We start from the raw sequence: 24,085 nt of genomic DNA on the forward strand, positions 1-24,085 counted from the left end.
CTACTGGTCAGTCGGGGAGAATTTGGCTTAAGAAATTTCACTAAAGAATGGAATCCAACTGCTCCTGAGCCATTAATTAAGTTGTCTTTTAAGAGGATACAACTTCTTGGACTAATATTTGGTAATGGCCTTCATCTGAGGTGACCTTGCTGGCTCTCTACAAAACCTCTTTAAGTGCACCTCGATTCTCCCTCCTCCCATCATAGCCTCTTGTTTTTCCCCTCTTTTGGAGGGTGGGAAGGTTTCTCAGTTGTCTTACCATGATTGGTCTCTTTATGGAAGCCACTATAGTGGCCCTGATGATTTGTTTCCCCAATCTGACATTTCAGGTGCTTCCTATTGCACTGCATATTAAGAGCAGCACCCTTGGCTTGGTCTCTACTAAGGCCTATTTAATCTTCCCTTCTCTACCCACACTCTACAGAATAAATCTCAAGCCTTGTGAGTGGCCAATTGCTTTTCAAGGACTCTGATATTGCCTGCATCTAGCTCCATCACTGCCATGAGCATCTATTTTTCATTCCACAGAGATGAACTGGCCTATGAACCTTATTCATTAATGCAAAGATCTAAGTACCTCAACTTACCCAGAGAAAATGGAGCCATGCCAACCTGTATTCAAACCCCAGGTTTACCACTGCTTCCTCATCAAATGACTGAAACTACACAGATGAGGTGTACTACAGCTGCCTCAGTTTACAGCTACAGCAGCCAGCAGCAAGTACTAACTACCTATAGCAGGGTTGAACTAGAATCTTTCAACAGCAGTAGCACCTGCTAGGCAGGAAGCAAAGACCATAGACATTTTAAATTAAACAACACAGCTGCCCATTCTTGCTGCTTTGGCAGAGTACCTAAGACTTAGCAGTATAGTGACATCACTGTCTAGTCCAAACATAATCCAAGTTAACCAAATAGCCATGCCCTAGTATCATATTAGTAAGCCCAGCCCCCCATGTTATGTATAGAAGTAAAGACATGTGGGATTGTAGTTCTGTGCTCACATAAAATAAGGGCGCCACTGTCAGGAAAGCTAGTCTTCATCAAATCTTACTGTGCCTTTTCTTACCAAAGGATGTGACCTGTTCTTCTGGGCTCAAGTGGAAATCAAAGATGAACATCTTTTCTGTGAGTGCCACAGAAAATGTTCCAGTTTTTACTGAACCAGACAATAAGTCTGGTTCATCTATCTCAGATGAAGGTCTAAACACTTAAATGATGGGTACCATCCAAGGAAGGAAGATCTCAATGCACAATGGAGATCAGAGGTGCCACACATGAACTGTTTCCCATGTAGGAGGTGCCTAAAAGAAGGATGATTAGAAGCCTGTGCAGCAGCCCACAGTGTTTCTCAACTGGCTTTCTACCACTGTTAGTCTAATGTTAAATCGAGACAATGCCCAATCATATCACAACAAATTAGCTGCAGACACGCCATAGCAATCAACTCAAGGAGCTCCTGAATGTAGGCTGGGGGATTCCCAGCTCCATAGCTGCATGCTCCCACAGATGTTTCTAAAAGCCTCTTCCCAGAGGCCCATTTAGAGAGAAATTAAATGCAACTTTGACTTAATTAACGTTTTAAATGATAATGAATACAATGTAGATTCATAGGAGGCATTTACATTGTGTTGTAAAATTGATAAAAATTTAATAACTCTTTGTTAATAAGTTATATCTCCCCAGACCCATAAAGCCTAAGGCATTGGAAACTCCAGACTTGGTCTAATCCATGCTCCTGGTGTAGGTAGGAGGAGGGAGATGGACTTGACATTTGCTCCAAGCCTGTTCTAATTCAAACCTCTGCTTGTTCATCAGCAATTTATTTCATCAAGTAAAGGTCAGAATTTGGGCTCAAGGCGGAGCCTTGACAGGAAGTCTTAAGTGAAGGGCAAGCTGGCTCTGGCATATCTGTCGCCCATGATAGTGGAGGAGGAGGAGAAATGGTGTGCTAGCTGGTTATGTCTGTCCTCTACCACGGAGGTAAGAAGAACCCACTGCCTTGTGGTTACAGCTGTCAAGACCAGTATCCTGACAGCCAGCTACTGTCCTAAAATAAAAATGCAAACATAATTTCCATGTCACCTTGAATAAGGACCTCTGTCTGGTGTACCTAGGCCAACATATTTCTTCATTTGTTGTTAAAGAGCCAGAGTCATTTATTACAGCAGAGTTCCTAGAAAGGGAAGTGTCTAAGTGACAGGGTGCACAGAATGGGGCCTTTCTTCTTTCCTTATTCTGGCCTTTTTAGTTCCCATCTCTCAAACCCATGTCAGAGACTGTCCTTTGAAACCCTGACTGTTCAGCCTACTGTAACATTCTCTTCCATCTGAACACAGTGCACTGTCACAGGTTATTTGCTTTAAGTGTGTGTGCTATTCAACAACACCTTGTCTGGGGGCGAGGGAAAGGTGCAGGATCTCTTACTATAAATCACCTACTTCCTCTGACATGGGACTTGTAAACACAAGCATCACATACTGGGTGAAAATGAGCTTTGTTTGGTATTCTTTGAAAGCAATCAATTTCAGGAGTTATTTTCCAAGGAAGTTATTCACAAAGGTTGATTTCTGTCTCAGACACTACTCACTGTAAAAGCTGACAACTGTGTGTGAGGTGACCCCCTTACCTGAAGAGAAACAACTTTCCAGTCAACTCTCTACCCAATGTGCCTACTGGAAATTAAGCAAGAGGTGTTGGCTTGAGTGGCCTTGCTTGGGACAATAACTGCATTTGAAGAGGTTCTTCTTCGGAACATTATTAATCTTGGTCAGACGTGATGGGTAAAATGGTAGCCAAGTCCTATCCATCTTCCTTATACTATTTTCACTTCCTACGATGCCAATGCAAATGGATAAATTAGAATGTGTGGCCAAGGTTGGCCAAAGAGTCAGAAAATCAAGAGATTCTATTAATATTTGCTATCAATGTGTATGACAGGGAGTTGAGGGAAGTAGATAGAGAGAATAAAATGGATAAGAACACATTTACGTGAGTTGCATGAAAACAGAAGGAGACATTGGAGACACAGATTCATGAACTTAAAGAGAATATATGGAAGGGTTTGGGGAGGAGGTGGTCATTGAGCAAAAGTTGTAGTGAAATAGGAAGAAGGAACTCTGGTAACTGGTTGGATAGTAGGTATTTCCAGGTGATGATACTTATAATGTGTCATTCAAAACAGCTAGAGAGAAGATTATGGAAGTTTTATCAGAAGAAATGATGTTTGAGGTGACACACATGCTAATTAGGATGATGTGATCTTGACACTATGTATGCACACATAGAAAACTCACATTGTATCCCATGCATTTCTGTCATTATATATCTATTTAAAAATCACAGGAAATGCTAAAATTAACTTGTGTGCTGAGTATCCTTTGGATTTCTTTTTCCCCATTTCTTCACTGATGACAGGAAGAGGAGTCATTGGGTCCCAGAAGTAAAATGTGTGACATTGAAGACTTGGGAGGTGGGGATTGGGGGAGTCCCTCCAAACTGTCTATCAGTGTGATGCCACGATTACAGACTGGTGATGTTTAAATGCAGCTTGCTAAACCTCATGTCTCTTCCAGGGCTCTGAAGACTGTTGACGTAGGTGTGTCCTGGGAAAGACTTTAAAGCTATTTCTAGGATCTTGCCCTAGTATCTACCTTTATGTTCTTCAAAATGCCATTAGTCTGATGGAAAGACTTCAGCTCAATTGACAATGTTAATTCTCTCCCTGCACAAACCAAAGACCACTGAGAATAAGCAGCGTTTGTTTTATTATCCAACAAGACTCAAGATTATTCTAAACTGACTTTAGTATGTCTCCTTTCTATATAATCTTACTGGACTGCTCCTCTCAGCCTAACCATCCAAGCTAAATGTCTGTGATCTATGTGTGCAAGAAGTAAAAGTCATGCATAGTTTAAAATTAGCTTCAGTAATTTTCTGAATCCTCTGTGCAATTGTTCAGGTAAACTACCGGCGGGTGAAGAAAGACGGTCTGAGGAATCACAGGTGTGCTTAAGCTAACACCAGTTCCCAGTGCAAACCCAAAGGCCTGCTTTTCTTCCTCCCACTTGATTAATTTGCTTACACCAGCGTTACTGATGAACTGTCACCAGAATCAAGTCAGGCAGGTCTGGGCAGGTCCAAATCAATAGGGCCTTTCATTGTCACTACATCATAATTTTAATTGTCCCTTTCTATTACACTTGGCAACCAGACACTAGGCAAGACTGGAATCAAGAATAAACTTAGAAAGAGGGAGAATGTCCATTTCACAAAGTTATATTGGACAGGAGCAGAACTGATTAAAACCTACATCTATATTGATGTATGTGAGTTTTCACGTTTTAAGACATGCTTTTTTATTTTTTCTGTATTAGAACAGAGACTTGTGAAGAAGTCAGATGTACAGTATCCTGGTGTCTTTGAAGGTAGCTGACACAGTGCCAAGACTATCTGAAGTATAAATAAAACCTACACAATCAGAAAATTATGCTGTAATTCTAGACTGAGCACTAATTCTAGATTTTAGTGTTGAGCCCATTCTTGTCTTGAAAAATGAACACCCAGTCTAGATTTAAATGTTGAACCATTCAGCTTATATATCCTCTGTGGTCACTATCTACCCTAGTTTTATGTGGGTATATGTGGGGGTGGGGGGATGGATGCATGGTTAATATGTGTGTAGGGGAGTATGCATGTGTGAGATAGGGTCTCTCATGAAATCTGAAGATAATCAATTTGGCTAGGCTAAATGACAATTGAGATTCAGTAATCTCACCCTACACCCAATTCCAACAAGTGCTGGAACTAGAGGTATGAACCATCATGCCTGGCTTTTTATGTGGGTTCTAGGATCCAAACTCAAGATTCCTGTGATTGCATACCAAGTCCAACTGAGTTATCGCCCCAGGCTCATGATAATTACAAGCAAAAATATTTGTGCAATTAATCCTTCCTCTGAAGGTCTTTCTATTAATGGCTTGGCCTCCCATCTCCATGTGAGTACAATGTTGGACAAATATCTTCCTAGCACTGGCCTTAACAAGGACTATTCCTAGGTCATGGGCCATGCCTCCAAGGAGAGTTGGGTCAAACAGCACTTAGAAGACAAGTCTTCAAATCCCTGTGAACACTGTTAATATATTACCACCTCTGGGAACCAGCTACTTCCCTTCCCACTTGAGAAAACATGTAATTGGGCTTTGTGTTTCAATTTAAAGTCCCTTAAAAACGGAAATCCTTTCCTTTATAAGTTTAAAAAAAAAGTGCAGAGGGAAAGACTAGTCAAGAGGGGAACGAATAAGGCAGTCTCCAAAGCACAACTGGCTCAACTGGAAACCAGGCGACCAAAGCAAGCCCCTTAATAGTGTAATGACCTTTAATGAGTGTCTTGGGAAACAATACAGCCCCAGTGTAAAAGACAAAGGGCAAAAACCATCATGGTTCCGCTGACACTAATTCAAAATGATCTTCAGAACAACTAAAGAATGTAAGAGAAGAAATCTGATCTGCCCATGTGACCTCACTTTGATTCCAGGGCCCTTCTCCTGCCATCTCTAATTGTCAAACCCTCTCCATTTCACGTCTGCTCATATTTAATGAAAAGCCCACTCTCACCATTGCTCAGAGTCTATTCACTCCGTCAAATGGACACCACCCAACACACCACCCACTTGGGTGGGGTGCCCGGACATAGCCATGGCACACTGCCAGGGGGATTCAGAAGAGACAGAAGTATTTTTTTTTTAAATTGTAGAAGAAGGTCTGACATAGTCCTATAAAGGGGTTCAACTTGGAGTGGATTTTTCTAACTTATTATTTGTGGTCAAAGGTGAGTGGTTTCACACAGGAATGGATGAAATCTGTCTTTGTGTGATGGAGTGAAGATGATGAAACAGAGAAGGCAAGCCGCCACTAGAGCTCGTCCATACCACTTAAGGACTGAATCCTGTTGTCTCTCACAATGGGTTGGTGATGAAGGGGCAGTTAGGATGAAAATATTGTGAACAGGCTATATCTGAGAGGATGGGACATTCTTACCCTAATATTTTCTTCTCCTGGCAGTGTTAGGATTAAATTGCAGAGCTGAGAAATCACTCTAATTATGGTTTTTCTTTAGTAAAATGCAAACTGCACACACTGGACACCATGAGTTTCAAATGGGGACATAGATTTTTACTGTGATTAGAGCAGAAGGGTTGGTGGGCCAAGACATGACCACAGCTCATGACAGAATCCTAGCTCAGAGCCAGGCTGGCTCCTTATTTTTTTTCCCCAACAAATCTGTGGCCAAGCAATTATTTGAGAAAAGAAGTTTTGCTGTAGGCTTAAGAGGGCTGGCATTCACAGCTACTACTACCAATCAAAGAGACGTGGCCCAATGGTGCCACCATAGCTTGTCCTACTGTCATCCCAACCAGCTCATCTTTGAGCCTGAGGTCTTGCTGCACATCAGAGACAAATTCTTTGTGTAGTCATGACTCAGGTTACCTAGGCTACCTAGCACATGAACAAAGAAAAATTCTTGCAGGAAAAATAATAAAGGGATATGGACTTGTACTGAGCATCTGTAATAACAGATTAAAACCAAACCAAAGGAAACCAAAACAAAGGTCCTTTCTAAATTCTTGGGCCAAATGTGGTTGGTGCAGTCCATAATGTTTCTCAGTACAACTCCCATTAAGTATCACTTTTAAGTTAGTCCAGTCCCTTAGCACTTTTCAAGGAGCAATGCATTGTGAATCAGAAGGAATGGCTCACTGGTCTCAGATCAAGCTTCTTCAATATATAGCTTCAATATATAGTTTCAGTCTATAGCTCAACACACAACTTAAAGACTTCAAACACAAACTGGAGCTTTGAACATCAGTACCTGGCATGGCTTAGCAGCCTAGCTAGTGAAGGTGTGCTCTTCTGCTAGATAATGACTCATGGACTCAAGTATACTGTGTTGGGACGATCTTCAACACAGACATTGGTGACTCAGCTACACGAATATGTCATAAGAACAAATGCTCAGAAACTAAATGTTCCTCTTCTTCCTTGTGATGGGTATGAACCACAACAAGGAAGAAAAAACCCAACCACTTTTGATTATTCAGGAGAAGAGCAGATGGATGGAATGCCAACACAGCACCAAGAACTGTGTTGGCTTCTTTAAAGGGAAATGGTGGAAGTACGGAGAGAAAATCATCATCTCTCACTTCCTATGCTATGACTAACGGGAGCTTAAGGTCATGCTCATAGTTCAAGAGCATCCAAGTCCTCGTGCAGAATTCAAGTTCTTCTGCCAGTGGACAAGGCTAGACATCTCAGCATCACAAACCAAATCGTTCTGCCACATCACCTATCAACTGTGCCAGCCAAACAGAAACAGAAGAGAGTGATTTCAGGAATTTGGTTCATCAGACTCAGCAGCTGTCAAATGTACAACTGTTTGGGCCTCCAGCACAGGGAAGAGCCTGGCAGTGACAAAGGCCTAAGCCATAAAGTGAAGGAAATCTTGGAGATTCAGGATTTAAATCTTTTGATATTTAGGTTCATGACTGTTACACAATACCTTGGTAAAGTGGGACAAAATTGTTGGGAAAATAACAGATGTTAATGAGTATCCCAGGAGCCTCCTTTGAACAAGCCAACTTTTTGGAAAGGAAGCACTAGAAATTACCAGTCTATGGAGGTTGGCAGATTTAAATAAATATTTTCTTCAAGAACTGAAGATAACACCTGGTAACTCTGGTAAGAAATACATAGGGATACACACACACACACACACACACACACATACATATATGTGTGTGTGTGTGTGTGTGTATGAGTGAACATCTGCATCTAGATGCTGTTGTATTTTGAAATGCTAGCAAGCTTTTTTCCTATTCCTTTTCATCCTTTTGCTCTACCCCAATTAATAGCCACTTCTAAATCTGAATTTCCACATTTTCACATATCCTCTGTTAAAATAGTGCTTGCTATCCTGTCACTTGGCTTTTCATCTTCACCTATTTAGGCCAAGAGAGAGGAAGACCATCAGCAAGCTATCACATGCCAGTCTTGTTCACTATCACAAGAAGCACAAAACAGGGCAAGAGGGAAAGCCTTCTCATCATATACACATGAACACAGGCAACATGTCATCACATACAAGACCACATTAGGATGGCAACATGAGCTCAACGGACATGCAAGACCACAGGGCACAACAACACAAGACACAGGGCCAATTACCACAGACGAGCACAGACATGGAACTATGTGTGTTGAGGTTAAACTTACAGGCACGGAAACTGGTGGAGCAATCATTAACAGAGACAGAAGAAAGCGGGAAGGTTCTCTCAAGGGTGTCCACGTTACCACGCACACGGCCTGACATGCATGAGCAGTCACGCTCAGAACGTCCGCAATCAAAACAACATGCTCGTCTCATTCTCTTGTAGATGGACATCTTGGCTATAACCATGTGGTTGGATGGGAGGAGAGGAAGAGCAGCAGTTAATGGCAAGGTCACATACAGCAAGGCAGCTGGAAGGGCGCTGGAGGATTGAACACAGGTCTTAGTTCACGTTAACAGTCTTGACCCAGAAAAAAAAATGCAGTGATTGTTGGTGACAGTTTGGTTGTTTGGTTGTACATTAAAAAAAAAAAAGCAGTGAAAACATAAATTGCCTTTATCATCCCCCAAGGCTGTTTGTCCCCTCGATGGAGCGGTGACCACAGGAAGAAGCCATGGCTGAACACATCCCGTTTCTTGGATGAAAAAAAAAGAGCAAATTATAGACAGAAAAAAAATGTAACCACCATTCTCCCCCTGGCACAATTCATACAGGAGGGCAAAAGAGACACACAGCAAATGAATTGCTTATTTGGTACAATAAATGTTTCTTGCAGGATACAAACATATCTAATATGTAGGTTTTCTCATTTCCATCTATTTCTGGGCATTAGGCAGAGCCTGGGACAAGCTTCCATCAAATTAAATGTGAACCGATTACGTGTTAATATCAGATCTGAGGATGCTTTTGCTAAACTTTCCCGGGAGTGAGTTTACATGATAGCTGCAGGAATTTAAATTTACTCATGACAGAACAAATATCCAAATCTGTCCGTATAAGAAATGCTGCTACTCAGGGCTAATGCTACATATATGACATTAAAGGAAGTTCACAAATAAAAAAAAATCATCCAAAGCAATATGAGACGTTGGTCTCTCGGATTGCTTTGAGCTACTCATGGGAGTATCACTGGGAGAGCTGTCTTTCTCTCTCTGCCCAGAAAATTAGAAGGCAAATTAGTTAGTTTAATCATACTTTTTTCCTTATGCAGAAAATACTAGCCAAGAGAGATTATAAACAACAAAACATGAAATACTTGGCATGTGAAATATCTTCCTGACATTTTCAGGAACCCTCCGTGGTTCTTTTAAGACTCTGGCATAGTGTGAAGGTTTGGTACTGACCCGGGAACCACCTCAAATATGGACACGCAAAGCTTGTTAATGTAATGTCCTCATTGTTTTCAGGTTTCCCTATGTGGTCTATTTATTTTTCAGTACAAGAGAAGCCACTGCACCTCTTTTTGATGCTACAACAGGCAAATGTGTTTGCTTCTCACTTAGCAGGAACTGGCCTGCTCCTCTCACAGGGTAGAAAAGAACCCATACATCTTCCATGCATCACAGCCAAGTACTGAACTTGGACCAAGGAGGTGTTATCTCCACTCCCACCCCTTCCTCCACACTATCTCTCTTTCTTTTCCTTTGAAGAGAATGGTTACCCTCTTACTTTAAAATATAGCTTGTGGTTTTGCCCTCTTTGAATGTTACAGTCACCAGGAAAGGGTTTAAATCTCTCACGTGGGTCAAGCCCTGTTCTAAGACCTTAATGACTTGCCATACAGTGGGCTTGTCAAGCAAGGGGAACAGTATGACTGTGAAGGGCAGGCACTGGGGGGAGAGGAATGAGAGCCCTCCAGCAGCATCTCCATTGCTGTGGAGAGGCTCACATTCCCAGTGACATGGCCCTTTAGCATCCTAACTAAGGCTGCTGCTCCGATTAACATGCAACCCCAGCACTGTTCAACTTGAAGTGTGGCACTCTTTTGAGCTTAGCTTGTTACCAAAAAGTAAAAATAAGAATCTGCTATAGCATTTGAGTCAGAGAAACCCCTGGAGGCATGAGGCCAATGTCCAGGCCACCCTGATTAACAACAGTGGCTGATTAACAACAGTCAAGAAAGGGAGAAAAGAAAATCTTCAATGGAAGACATGAAAATAAGTTTAGCTGAATCATATCTGGACCTGGTATATAACTTGGAAAGCCAATCTCTTGCCTTTTCTTTCTTAATACTTTAACTGGACTTATGGACTTGTTACTTGCAAAGATGAGGAGAATGGAGATGATTTTTGTTTTGTTTTGTTTGTTGTTTCATTGTAGATATATTATTTTGAAAGTTGTTTTCTTTTTTCTGTTTTTAAATCAAATGCTGTAGCAGAAAATCCCATCAAACTCAGAAATGCTATGTTTCTCATTAGCAACAGTCCCTGGTTTTCATTTTCATACTGCTATTTCGGGTTCATGCATGGTAATAGAATGTGACACATTTATGGGGAAAGAAAGTTCATATATATATATATATATATATATATATATATATATATACATATATATATATAAATATATGGAAGGGTGATGGGAATAGGTAACTTTGGAATTTTTTTCCCACAGAGGTCAACCTATCACAATGGGCAGTGGAAACCTCCCACTTCCAAAAGGTTTAGGAAGGAGTATAACATCAAACCAGTGGCTCTCAGGGACTGTTTGCAACTGTCATGGTTGGCTGTTCCAGAGACCATGCACTGTTGTAAAATTTCATGTTGTTAGCATGCAGTAACAGGCTGCAACTGGTAACTGAGGCAGCAGAAACCCATTTGCTATAAGAAGATTAACTGTTAATTATAAGCAGTCACATTCCAGAGCGGCATATGCATAAAACAGAGAACATGCTCTTACTCGACACCCCTGCCCAGTCATTTCACACTCCTATCAAATGCAAAAAAGGAATCTCCAAAGACAAAGAGCACCACACACGCACACACACACACGCACACATACGTTCACACACACATCAGCAAGAACGATCAACATGAGGCTCAGAGACAAGACAAAAACAGTTAAAAATGATTGAGCCCCACATATTGACAAACTTTCATGAAGCACAATGTCCAAAGTAAAGATGACCAATTAAGAGTGTGCCCTCCGCCTTCTGCACCACCCCAGTCACATGTGTTGTCACCTATGTACTTCTGGGTCTGTTTCCTAAGAGGAGGAGAAGAGTGATTCTGACTTTCCATCTGATGGAGCAATCCATCAGGCTTGAGGGATGTATGTTCAGTTAAGAGATTCTCTCTGGGCCATTATTACTCATGGCGAAGGTTGACAATGAAGATCTGAAGATTTGCCTCCCTTGTAGTAGGTGTTACAGAAAATGTGGGCTTATAAAATAAAGTTACATAGGCACTATGTCACAGACTTCCTAACTTTAGAGTTATTTCTCCGTTACATTCCTCCACTCTACATCTTCCTAACCCTTCACTTTGGTTCCAATGAATTACAGATTCCCAGAGCCTTCTTGGTGACTATTTTCTTTTCTACAGCCAACTTTGGGTCAGAGGATTCGCTTCCTGTATTAGAGAGGTACTTTAAACCCATAAGGTTGAGTTTGACAGACCTACTTGCAACATTTCAGAATCTATTTAAAACACAAGTTTCTCATCTATTCCTGGTCATTAAAAAAAATCTTCTCTCCACTGGTGTTTGCTGAGTTCCTTTCTTAGTAGCCATCCACCACTCTGCTCTTCCCAGTCACCAGTGAAAATGTTTTCCGTAGATTGTGAGAGCAAAGCAAAGTAGATCTATGAGGACATCTAGTGGCCTGCTGTGGGAGAGCAGATCCTTAATGGACTGAAGCCCAACCTTGCTGGCTCATCTCTCCTCAAATGAGAAGAGGGCCTTGCCTCCTCTCTAAGAGTTGAAATGCTATTTCAGTTCAATGGCTGTTCCAATCTGTAGATGTTTAGGGGCAGTGAGGAGAAATGGCTGAAAGGTCCTGGGACAGGATCCTGGGTTGGTCAACAGTGGTAACTTGCAAGCACATTGGTTTAACTGTATTGGCGGATGGGGTCCCCATGCAGCAGCTCTGCAGCAGCTTCCTGAGAGAGGGACTAGGCCAGAGTACAAATGGTGTAGCTACTTGTCACTCTGTTTTGGGGCTCTTGGAACTTTATGCTCTATGAATTGCCCCCATAGGCCAACTTAACTCTGGGAAAGAAAAATATATAAGCCACCCGGGACTTTGTTTTCTCTTTGGCCCACAAAAATGTTCTTGTTCTTGGACCAGTACCAATGATGTGAAGAGGTCATGTCAGTGCCAAGAATCTGATCCTGGGTTTCACCTTCCTCTAAAAAAAAGATAACAATGTTTGAGCAGTTTCATCACTTCAGAAGAAAGCTTTCATGTGCTTTTCTTCACCACAATAAAATGGACATCCATCCAATATTTCATATTTCATTATGACTTTCTAGTAGTACTTATAGAGACAAAATAGAAGTACTGCCCTAATGGACACCATCAAAGCTATCTGTTTACTGTTGAATGTTTACAATGGAAGGCTTTCTCAGACACACACTTGCCGGACTTTTCCTCTGTTGTCAAAGGTCAGGGTGCTGAGAAATGAAACCTGCTGCGGATGGAGCACGGTCACTTCTCATTCCTTGGGGCACACTGATGCAAGCAGGTGTCAGGCCTCAGGTCCTCTGCTGGTTGGCCCTTCTGAGCCAAGTCTGGAATGGAAGGAGGGGTTGCAGCCCATGCTGTCTGCAGTGCCATCTGCCTCCGGCATCAGCATCCAAATGGCCAGCCAAGTTGCAATCGCAGAATCTTAATTTTGGGGGCGGATTGGAAGGGAGAGGAAAAGCAGCAGTGCCCAAGAAGCCAAAGTGGAGGTTTCCAGATGCTAAAGGGAAAATAATTTAGGTTTCCAAGGGAGCAAATGTAAGAGAATAAACTAGTGTGAAAGAAAAAAAATGCTATTAAATTAAGGCACACTTTTTAGAACACAGCCCACTTTTCAAATCAGTCCAAGGAAGGGAAGCATTGTTTCTTAACATGAAGCTAGTCTTCAAATGCTTAGTAGCCACCAAAATTATAAGCAAAATTCTCTACAGAAGAAAACCCTTTTGTTTGAGAAATATTGTTAGATGGAACACTAGAAATCAGAGGGTCTTTCAAATCCTATAAATGAGAAATGGTATCTTCCCTTAACACAGTTCCTCCTGTTACCTTTTGGAGAAGAAGAAAATTCTTACACATGGCTTTCTATGATTAGAAAAATGGAAGGACAGAGCTTAAAGTCAGCCACCTGGAGTATGCATACAGCTAGTTGATCTGGCTCACCACAGTCACACTGTGGCTGGGGAAGCTGAGAGAGACTGCCTCTGGAGCTGTGTGTTGATTGGCTTTGTGTAGTCCTCTAGTTTTCAAAGAGTACTAGAGTATGAAAGCTCTGGGGTTTTAGAAGTGATGCTTCCACATACTTTCAAGAAGGCTGCTATCTTGTTTTGGCTTTACCCAGAACATTATACATTTTCCAAACAGTGAAGGCTACTGGAACTTGGGTGGTCAACTTGCTTCTTCTTCTGCAAAGGAATATGAGAAGCCTGGGTGCTGATACATCTCCATAGTCCAGAGCCAGTGAACTCAATGGGTTGTAGACTGGGTCTCCTGTTTCCAAAGAGTCTTATGTCTGTAAGCCAAGACCCAAAGTTGATGGCTGGTGCCTATGAGAACACTATAGCTGTAGGTTACACATAGAAATACTGGCCTTAAAAACTCTATTCGGTTGGATGACAGGGATCTTATGCCTTGAGTAAGTTAGAGAAGTCTAGAAGCTTGTTTAGATTCCTACATGGCTCATTCATGAAAAAGGAGTAATCTCCTTGAATTATTTAACAGGTGATTTCCCCCTGAAATAAGCACATGGCTCCTCCAGGATGCCTAACTTTCACAGAAGAACTGTGGAGGAATCACTGAGTGTTGATGAAAGGAGAACTTTTTAAAGCAAGGAAAGGCCATAGACTGTAGGAAATAATTACCACTTGTCTCCAGGAAGGCAGATACTTACAGTCCCAAAGGAATATTCAATTAAATCTCCAGCAAGCACTTTCTTGTACAGAGAGGCATATATACTGTGATTTCTCTCTCTATGGAATATCTCTATGATTATATATAAAAATACACATTTTTACATATAAGCTACCCAGGGGCATATCATATATATATCACAACTCAGGAATATATATGTAGCCTATGTGTTTCCTTCAAGAGAGGAATTCAAGCTCTGTAGCAGGGAAAAACAAGTATCGTTTATCAGAGGCAAGCATGACCATGACCCCCAATGGACAAAGCATCCACAGCTAGAGTGGTAATTACTCTAGCCTAATCAGTGTCCCTTAAAAGTCCTGAGCAAAGGCCTTCAAGAGATGCACACTGTTGTCAGGGTCTTATTTTTGACTGGAAAAATAAGACCGTGCCCAGAGCTTGCTGGAGGCTGGGGGATGGGTGGAAGCATAGAGAGTGGGCTCTGGGCACTCTCCAGCTCCTGTCTACTCTACAAGGACTGTGTAGGGCATGAGCGAGTTGGGGCATGATGTAACTGCTACATGCAACACGAATACCAAAAATAAAACAAAACTAAAACTGTACAGAAAAAAAAAAGGTATCTCATCTAGAGAAAAGACCAGGAGAACTAGACTCTGGGCTGCTGGGAACACATTTTACTCACAATAGATCACTACCAGGGTGCAGTTAAAACAGAGTAGGGGCCGTATTCCAAGGCAGCAAAGAGGAAACAAAATAAATCAAAGATATGTCAATGATTAGAAATTAAAGGAAATTCTTTCACACACATCAATCTAGACATGACTTGTCCCTTAGGAGTCTACCCTTGGCAACATTTCAGAGGCTGGGAGGAGGGAAAACATAAATCATTAGACCAGGTTTGTGACACAGAAAAAGAAAATGAATAAATGCTAGCATCTGAGAGCTTGCTCCTTGGCTAGACATCTGGATTGGACTTGCTTCCTGAATGAATGGAGAGCTAGGAAGACACGGAAAGAGATGCGCAAGTTAAACTATACTACCAGCACGGGATCTCCACAATGGAATGTCCACACTCCATACTTTGCCGATAGAGGACATGAAACATTGAAGGTTATTGAATGAAAAGGAATGGAGCAGGTAGGAAGGGATTGGGAAGGGAAAACTGGGTAGGGATAGGAGGTTGGGAAAACATACAGAGTCTGGAGACTATCAGTAGTTTTGTTCATGTGCAGTTGTATCATTCCATGATGCTGCACTAAGAGGTTTGGATAAATACCTGGGTGAGTTAACTGTCCTTTCCAGTTTTGAACACCAAGACATGCCTGGATGGTGCCTTAGCAGCCTCTTATATACATTGACAATGATAACTATTTTTTATAAAAGTTTTTTTTTTTTTACAGCCAAACATATCTTCAATTTCTTGAGTGCCTGGCCTTCATGGAGAGGTTTATATTCAATTATTCATTTTAGTCTAATCCTCCCATACAAGTCTGCATCTTGCCCTCCAGGCTATGATTTTCTAATTGGAAATAACAACATTTGGACAATCTTTATTAGTATTAAATATTAATCACACAGCCCATGGCCTTGCCACACTTAAGAGTAGCTTGGTGGAGACAATCCTTTTGCAGCAATTGTGTCTCATGTATGATGTCAGATCAAACATTTCTCTAGCTTAACCTACTGTAAGGGAAGTTAAGGGAATAAAAGTATTATAAATCGTAGTGTGCTTTTTGCAATAGGATAAAGCTAAAAGTTTACTGCTGTTTGTTTGCCTGGAAAGAAGATGGAAAAATTGCCCTGGAAGTCAAATCCTTTTTGTAAGTATTTTAAAAGGGGTATGCCATAACGTACCATGGTATCCTATAAGGGACATTCTAATTTCAGAGAGAGTGAGATAAGTTCTGTTCTCATCTTTCCTCTTCCATTCTGTCCTCCTGAGTGACTTCTCCATTCAGATTCAAAAGGAATCCCTTAAACTGAGACTGGATGATGCCATCTGCTTTCCCCAAATCACCTGGCAGTTCTCAGGTATAGGACTGAAATCCATCTTCTTGGCACCTTCTCTGTCTTCCTGTGTGATCTCACTTTGTACCTCTCTCTCCCCAATGCCATAGACCCCAGGTTTCTATCCATCCTCTAAACACTACAAATGACTTCCTGATTTTGTGTCAATTCCCTTGCTCTTCCCCCACCTGCATCTCATTTCCACTGTCACCTCCCAAAGGACCTGCCAAGATATGAAGCAGTAGCCAACCTATAAGAGCCCTCATATCCTCAGACAGCCCCTCCTCTCTTCTAAGCAAGTGGCTCCTATGAATTTATATATTTGGTAAGATGATATGAGTTTGTCTATATTTGCTAGATAAAAGGCTTGGGAGGAATTTTATTCACCATTCCATCACTGGCACCAAGAAGAGAGCATCATGAAGAGGATACTCGCAAGTACATTGAATGGCTGCTCAATTACTAGCGCATAGTCTCGCCACTTCACTAAGATTCACAAAGGATGAGGTTGCTTAAAAAACACCCTTGCATGGATTAATGACCTCAGCATGTCCCTAGCCATTTTTCACTCATCACCACTGTGAGTCTCCTTACAGAGCTCACCATCTTGCTCTGGTTCCCTTGTTTACATCTATTCTCAGGATGCCTTGTTCTTTTTGACAGAGATGACTCTGAGGATGCCTGCTGGGTTTCTACATTCTCAGACACATGGTAAGAAGGCTGAGTGATGCCTGAAGCCTAGTGGTTGACCTGACCATGTCCTTTCTTCATATTCACATGCTTTTCCTTGTGGGTTGTTCTAGGACTGGTGACAGGGCTTGGGGGAAGCAAACTATATGTTAAGAAGTTGACCTCAGCTAGTGTGTGGAAGGGAATCTGAAAGGATTTCTACAAAAACTTCACTGGACCAAGTACTGCCCATTGGTATTTCCCTAAAAACCAACTTATTAATGCTTGGGGAATACCATCTTTACATCTTACTGGTTTAACATGTTCCCCTCAGGCAGCCCAGTGACAAGATCCTTGGGTGGCATACCCCAGAAATGGTGGCCTTTTGACTAATTTCTGCTTTATAAAATGTATTTTATGGGGGGGGGCGATCATTCATAACTCTCTTCCCACTCATTTAACTCAAGGTTATCCTTTTCGTTGTCAGAAAGATCAGGGCCCTCAGAACACAGCACCAAGATAGGCCTTGAGGGAGTTGAATCTATGAATGCTGGCTGCATAGCTATTAGCAATTTCAGCATCTCACTAAATATGGAAGGGTCATTATTTCTCCAACTTGATTAAATGTACCCACGCTAATTATGTAGTGTTATGGTGAGAACCAAAGCAACCAACACAAGGAGCTTTTAGAACCTCAAGTCATCATCCAAGGGAAGGTATCACTTCATTCATTTTTCTCTAGGGTTCAGAACAATCTCTTCCAGGGCGTGTGTTCTAATTGCTGCAAAAGGTTGGCCCTCCCCAAAGCAAAGACCGGCTTAACAGCGTGGTGTCTGTGGAAGTTATAAGCCAGTGTTCCTGAGTCACTACTGAGGGTCCCTAGGAAAGCTTTGGTAGAAGACAACTGAGACAGGACATGCTAGAAGCTTATGAACCCAGAGGAGTTCACCCCATAAAGGAATGTGCCTTATCTAGGGGCATGTTGTAGTTAAAGACATAAAGGATGGCCTTTAGGACATTGGTGACTGATTGCTTTATTGGGAACACTAGTTTTGTGTTTAGGGTGATCTAAATCTGAACCTACAAGAATTCTAACTGAAAGGCAGTCCAGTGCTTTGATTTTGAGATTAGACTAGGTTTTGACACTCACTTTCCCACCAGAATTATATATAGTGTATACTTAGGGACCTTCTAGCTACTACAAATCATGGTATTAAAAAAATCCCCTCCTCCACAGTTGTAAGAATCCTCCATTTTACCCATGATGCTTAACTGTATGGGCCATAGATGTCTACTTCTAGAGAGGTGGACAGTGGGTATTAGGTTCCCAATCAGGCACTGACTGTGATTTTTTTTTCTTTCAATATTCTACTTGAAGTAAGGACAGGTATTTGTTTCATGTTTCTGTAAACTGCTGGGTGAAATATATAAACACATTCAAGAAAGCACTTGGTGTTTAATGTCCCTCTGATAGGAAAAGGAGAAGGAAAAAGGAATTGAGGGTTGGTGAAGGGGAACAGGCAGGGAGGGAGGGGGAGGGAGAAAGAAACACTACTTACGCCGCCTGCAGCCGCATTTTTTAATTCTTTTGGGATCTGTGACGTCATCATGACAGGCCTTGCAGTAAAAAAATGCCCTGGAGAAAGAGAATGGAAAAACTGACACATCTCATAATCCACCCAAGTAAAATGAGTACCATGTTTCCCCCGAGGTGGTGCCAAATTAATGAAACATGCCAGCCCTAATTTCCTTTCATCTTTTGAAAAGTTTAGACATTTGAAGACGGAAATGTTTGTTGTAAGACCATTCATTTCAAACCCAGGATTCTGTGATTGGAGTTGGTGCTTCTTTTTATAAACTTTTATTTGCAAAGGAACGGGGAGAAAGGTCCTGCTGGAGTCACATTCTGGGTCTGTGACTGTTGTTTCTGAGAACAGCACTGAGTACTCGTCCTTGAAACACATGGTCAATCTTCCCTGAATCTTTGGAGTGTACTTTAAAAACAATCCTGAAATCCCAACAGTCTAGTTGAAAATATATTAAAGGAGTGCCAGGACGATGAACCTCAGTCAAACATAAATATTACCTTTGTCACTTAGAAAGCACCGTTTCTTATTAGCTAAGGTAAGAAAGGTTTGAGAGTCAATGGAGGGAGGAGGGACTATAGAAACAATGAGTGCAGTGGTTCCTGTCAACTCTTTCTTGAGATTCAAAGCCTGTTTCATTCCAAAGCTGGCTAGATCCATTCCCATTATGTCTTATTCTGAGCATATATAATAGATAAAAGTATTGTTCTCTTTCTGGTGTAAGACTCAGCTGATCACTGGAATGGGAGAGGAATGGTTGGCTTGAATGGGCCCCAAGAAGAAGCATTCAACAATAACAACCATGTCCCCTCATCTGACTTTAAGTATCAATCTGAGACTCTAAAGTGAACTTTGCTGTGCCAAAGACACTTTGGATGAGAAGAACTAAGATGATCTGAGCATTGCTCAGCAACAATATCCAGAGGAATAACCTGGGGACTTGGTGGGTGGGTTGAACCCTTCCAACTTGAGATGGTGCAGAAGAATCACCATACAACCACTCTGTTGTTAGCTTTCACCACAGGAGTCAATAGGTGACAGGAGATACTCATTGCTCTGGAAATATATTAACCATGTTTTGTGTTAGTCGGTTCTGCCCAATTATAGGCTAATGTGAAGCCCTTGAACACATTAGCCAGTCTGGGATAAGGTGTGATGTTCAGTAGGTTACATGCATTTTTGGCATAAGCTCTTTTCAAATTATGATGGTTTATTGGGATGTAAACCCATCATAAGTAGAGAAGCATCTGTACCAGGGAGGTAATAAAATTTACTGGAACAACCTTCCAGCCCTCCGGATCCAGGAACTAACAAAATCCTGGGCTTAACGCCTTTACCACTCCCAACATGAAATTGAGTGCCAGGAATAAACAGGGCCATTTCTCGATGGAGGCTAAAGAAATAAACACAATTCTAGGTTCTTTTATGTTTTCCACAGTGTTTGCATTTCCACAGCAAGTCCAAAGCTCTTTTGATTCAAGAGGCTCCTTCACCATTCCTTTCAATGTCAGATGGCATCCTCTTCGCAAAATCAGAAAAGGCAGCTGTTGGCTCTACAAGGCACTGTGGTTAGCAAATCAATGCCTTGAGATAGGAGGAACAAGAAGAGGTGTCCTCTTACTTGGTGCAAGTAAGTTCACACCTACATCCTCTGGCCATCTCCTTCCCATTAGATGCTTTCATGAGTGATGACAATGAAGCAGTAATAACAGCTAACACTTAGAGCGTATGGACTCTAGGCTTGGTGCTGCTCTCAGCATTTCAAAAGCATTAACATATTTGATCTTCAAACAACCCTTTGAAAGAGGCTTCATTATTACTTCAATTTTACAGATAAGAAAACTGAGACAGGGAGAGATTAAATGGCCTGTTCAAGGTCACACTGTTAAATGGCAGAATCTGGATTCAAGTCCAGGAGCCAAAAATCTTGAATGTCTTCCTCTGAAGAAATGGAGAGATGAGCCTGAAGGAACTAAAGCCCAATTCTTTATATTAAACATTTTACTTTTAACTGACACAACTATGTATATTTGAGATGTACAATGTGCCGTTTTGAATTCTGTTATAGAGTGGCTGAATCAAGCAAGCCGACATATGGTCTCTTATCTGCTTGTTACTTTGTATGTGAGGTGAGAACCTTTAAAATCTACCTGAAAAGAGAAATTGCTAAAAGCAATTTTCATGAATGCAATATATTGTCTTAAAACCAACAACAACAACCTATGGGCCAGTGAGGTGACTCAGCAGGAAACAGCAGTTGATGCTAAATCTGACAACTTGAGTTTGATCCCTGGGTCCCATGTGGCAGAAGGAGAAGTACTGTCCTCTCACCTTCCTTCAAGGTGAGCAAATTCTCACATCTATTCAACACAAATAAATAACTAAATGCAAAAATAACCTATTTTAAACCAACTATGGTCACGGTGTTCTGCAATGAACTCTCACATTTATCTTCTTGCTTAAATTAATGTTTTCTGTCCCTTGACCCTTATTCCCCAAGGTATCCCTGCCTCAGCTTTTTGGAACTGATCAGTTTACCCTGTGCTTCTATGGACTTGTCTTTTTAAGGTTTCACATGTAAAGTGAGATTGTGTAGTGTTGATCTTTCTCTGCCTGGCTTCTTTCACTTAGCCAAATAGCTGCTTGAATCACACATACGAGGCTAATGAGGGAGATGAGTAATGACCTAAAGGTGTCGATGAATTCTCCAGATTAAAGAGGAAGATTCTTTAAATCTCAAGTTGATTTTTGTCAAGTGGCCATTCTTTGGGAGCTCCCTCACCATATTCTCTTGGCAATGCCCTTCCAGTAGAGCTACACACTTGTCCTTATAAACTCAGTGATCCTGGAAACACAATCCCACAGATCCCAGTTGAAATTCATGCCTATTGATTCCAGGAACCTTTCCCCACTCCTGGTGTTTTCTGCTCTCTGCTGCCCATCTTCTCACTCCAAAACAACTCTTATCCTCTTCATCCCCAGCTCACACACCAACAGAAAGATCCTCACCACATCCTGCTAGGCTGGCCTTAGGGTCTCCTTGTCCTATGTTCTGCTGTGCTTGGTAAGAGTCAGAAGACAACTAGAGGTGGGAAAGGATAAGTTTGCTCTCTAACAGGTTGTGAAATAGCAAGCAGAAGAAGTATATCTCCATTGGAGGGCAAAGCTCCTACTGAGCAGTCACTACTCCTACACCATGCCCTCCTCTGACCCCCTAGCTTCTAACAAGCCGTCATCCCCTTCTCCCTCTAGTTCCATGCTGAAAGCTGCTCTCCGCTGCAGCTGCCTGTGAGATGCTTAGGTGTCTCTCACTAATTTTAAGCATCTTGCTGTCCATGAGTTCATATGACCCCCTTTGCTCTTGTTTTCCACTTAAGTGGGTCATCTGTTCCTTGCCAGGAACCCCTACTGATGTGGCCCCATATTGATATCTCCAGCTGTCTTTTCTCCTGAACTTCAGACCCTCAAGATGTACCTGCCTTTATGATGACTCCATGGTATATTTAGGACTAACCTTCCATTTATTGTGGCCCAGATAGAATTCCTCATTTCCTACCACCTCCATCTTCCTCTAATTTTTCCCATCTCAGCCAGAGAGATCATCATCATTGCTGCTCTCATGGTTCATGCCCCCAGTCTAGGCTTCAGCTGTGATTCCTACTTCCCCTTCACTTCTACAATGTTCTTGAGTACATACTACAGGTTCCCCAGACTAATCCAAATGGAATCACATGACTCTACCTCCACAAGATGCCAGCAAATCTCTATACTATATGACAGACTCTGAAAATCTTGGCTCCTCTCCTCCACATTGCAGGCAGGTAGACCAATCTTTGAGAATATAGTTCTGATCATATCACAGTTACATTCAAAGCATCAATAAGGTTCATTCCATAACAAGGCCATTCTCTTTGTAAGTGTCCAAAGAACCAGATGTAGCCTCCCCTTTTGATCTCTTACCACTCCCATCCTCTGGTCCTTTCCTGGCCATGGTGTTTCCTGTCATCTAAAGACAATGAGCATCTTACCACTATCTCCCTTTCCCATCTGCCCCACCCCCTTCACTTCCATTTCTGTTCAGATGCTACTGCCTTGGAAGAGCAACCTTCAGTGATGCCCAATGAAAATCCGCCCTTTTCTTTTGAATTTCCTAAAACCCTGAAATTCTCTCCTCTATAGAATGTACTCTTCAGGACAGCAGATAGATCTTTCTGGAGCCTCCAAAACATTAATTAATATGTAGATATTTGATAAATGAATGAATGAATAAGTGAATGAATGAATGAGTGAGTGAGTGAGTGAGTGAGTGAGTGAATTTGAGAATAATTCCCAGATTGGGGTATATCATGTTTTCAGAAGAAACCAGAAATAGAAATGTTAATATAAAAACAGACAATTTCTTTTAATTTGACAACTAATCTATCATTTTAAATTATGAATTGAACAAAATATGAATCTGCTAAAGAAGGTAAGAGAGACACTGGAATGTGTTTCAAAGTTATTTAAAAAGAGAAGTATTTAGGAACAGTGAATTAAAAACATATGACCAAATATTCATCTCAGAGTAACCTCTTTATGGGATTAGATGGATTCACTCCTTTTCCTCTAAATCTTGTACCTCAAAGTTTTTATGACTCAGATTACACTAACTTCTCGTGTATGTGTGTGTGCACACGTGTGTGCACTTGCACTTTGTTGTTGTTGCTGTTGTCTTATTTTGTTTTTGCAGCCATAACAGAGGGTTAGGACCCAATAAGAAATCATCATAATCTACTTCTCTTTTTAAAAAACAATAAAACTTGTTTAGTTTTATTCAAATTTCCAATATCCTTTCTGTACTTTTCTTTACTCTTCATCTATTTGAAATTCCCTAACTGACAACATTTGCTCTAACACATCACACACCATGGAAAATTACAGGCTGGAGTTGTAGCTGATGGTGTCAGCATGTATTTGTGAACACCATAAAGCACGGAAACGAGACATATTACATTCCCTAATATAGAAGGTAATTTGTTTCCTGGACTGCCTGGTCTTTGTGACATTCATTAGCGAGAGATGCAATAGGAAATAGAATTACACAAATGGGAGCTCAGGTTGAGTTTGCTGTTTGGGAGGTGTGCATAATGTATGGTCAGCTGTGCTCCCAGCTTACCATGCTTAGAGCAGAGATGCTGCTTCAGGATTCTGTGTCCCTTATCTGGGCAAGGACATAACTGTTGCAGAGTCCCTGGGGGTGGGCCTCACCCAGACACCCCATTTTCCTTTCTCACCTGAACTTTCATCTAGGATAGTTCTGATGAACTCCTGTTTCAGGATAGTCTGCCCATGAAGTGGATAGAGATGTGTTTCTCTCATCTCTAACAATGTCAACCATCCTTCAATTTGCAGAAGTAAATTTATTAGAGAGCTCAGATGAAAAAAAAAAAAAGCCCTCAACCCCATGTACTCTTTTCCCTAGAAGCTTTTTAAACTAGTATGGACCCTTTTACTACAGTTGAATAGGAAGAAAGAAATTCTAAGCCTAGCTTTGTCAAATATCATTGTTCTATACTGGCATAGCAAGAGTTTGCAAATACATTTCCTTATTTCTTGCTAACACCATTACTTGGCAGAAGCTGGTAAACCAAGCCATGCTTTAGTTCCCTCCTAGATAAAGAAGAATCTTGTAG

General features: G+C 41.4%; 1 protein-coding gene across 27 annotated transcripts in view; it reads right to left on the reverse strand.

Annotated features, from left to right (window-relative positions):
- Kcnma1 (potassium calcium-activated channel subfamily M alpha 1) overlaps positions 1–24,085 on the reverse strand; it is a 688,486-nt gene that overhangs the window by 109,283 nt on the left and 555,118 nt on the right. For 13 of the 27 annotated variants that reach the window (XM_028758459.1, XM_028758458.1, XM_028758443.1 and 10 more), the window contains one exon: positions 18,387–18,463. In XM_028758459.1, coding sequence (XP_028614292.1) covers positions 18,387–18,463 — 77 coding nt within the window. Of the gene's footprint in view, positions 1–8,271; positions 8,446–14,833; positions 14,843–18,386; positions 18,464–24,085 lie in introns of all 27 variants that reach the window. The other 14 variants (XM_028758454.1, XM_028758442.1, XM_028758441.1 and 11 more) reach the window with 3 other exon arrangements.

The sequence above is a fragment of the Grammomys surdaster genome, unplaced genomic scaffold (genome assembly GCF_004785775.1).
Source record: "Grammomys surdaster isolate TR1022 unplaced genomic scaffold, NIH_TR_1.0 126198, whole genome shotgun sequence".
Lineage (NCBI taxonomy): Eukaryota > Metazoa > Chordata > Mammalia > Rodentia > Muridae > Grammomys > Grammomys surdaster.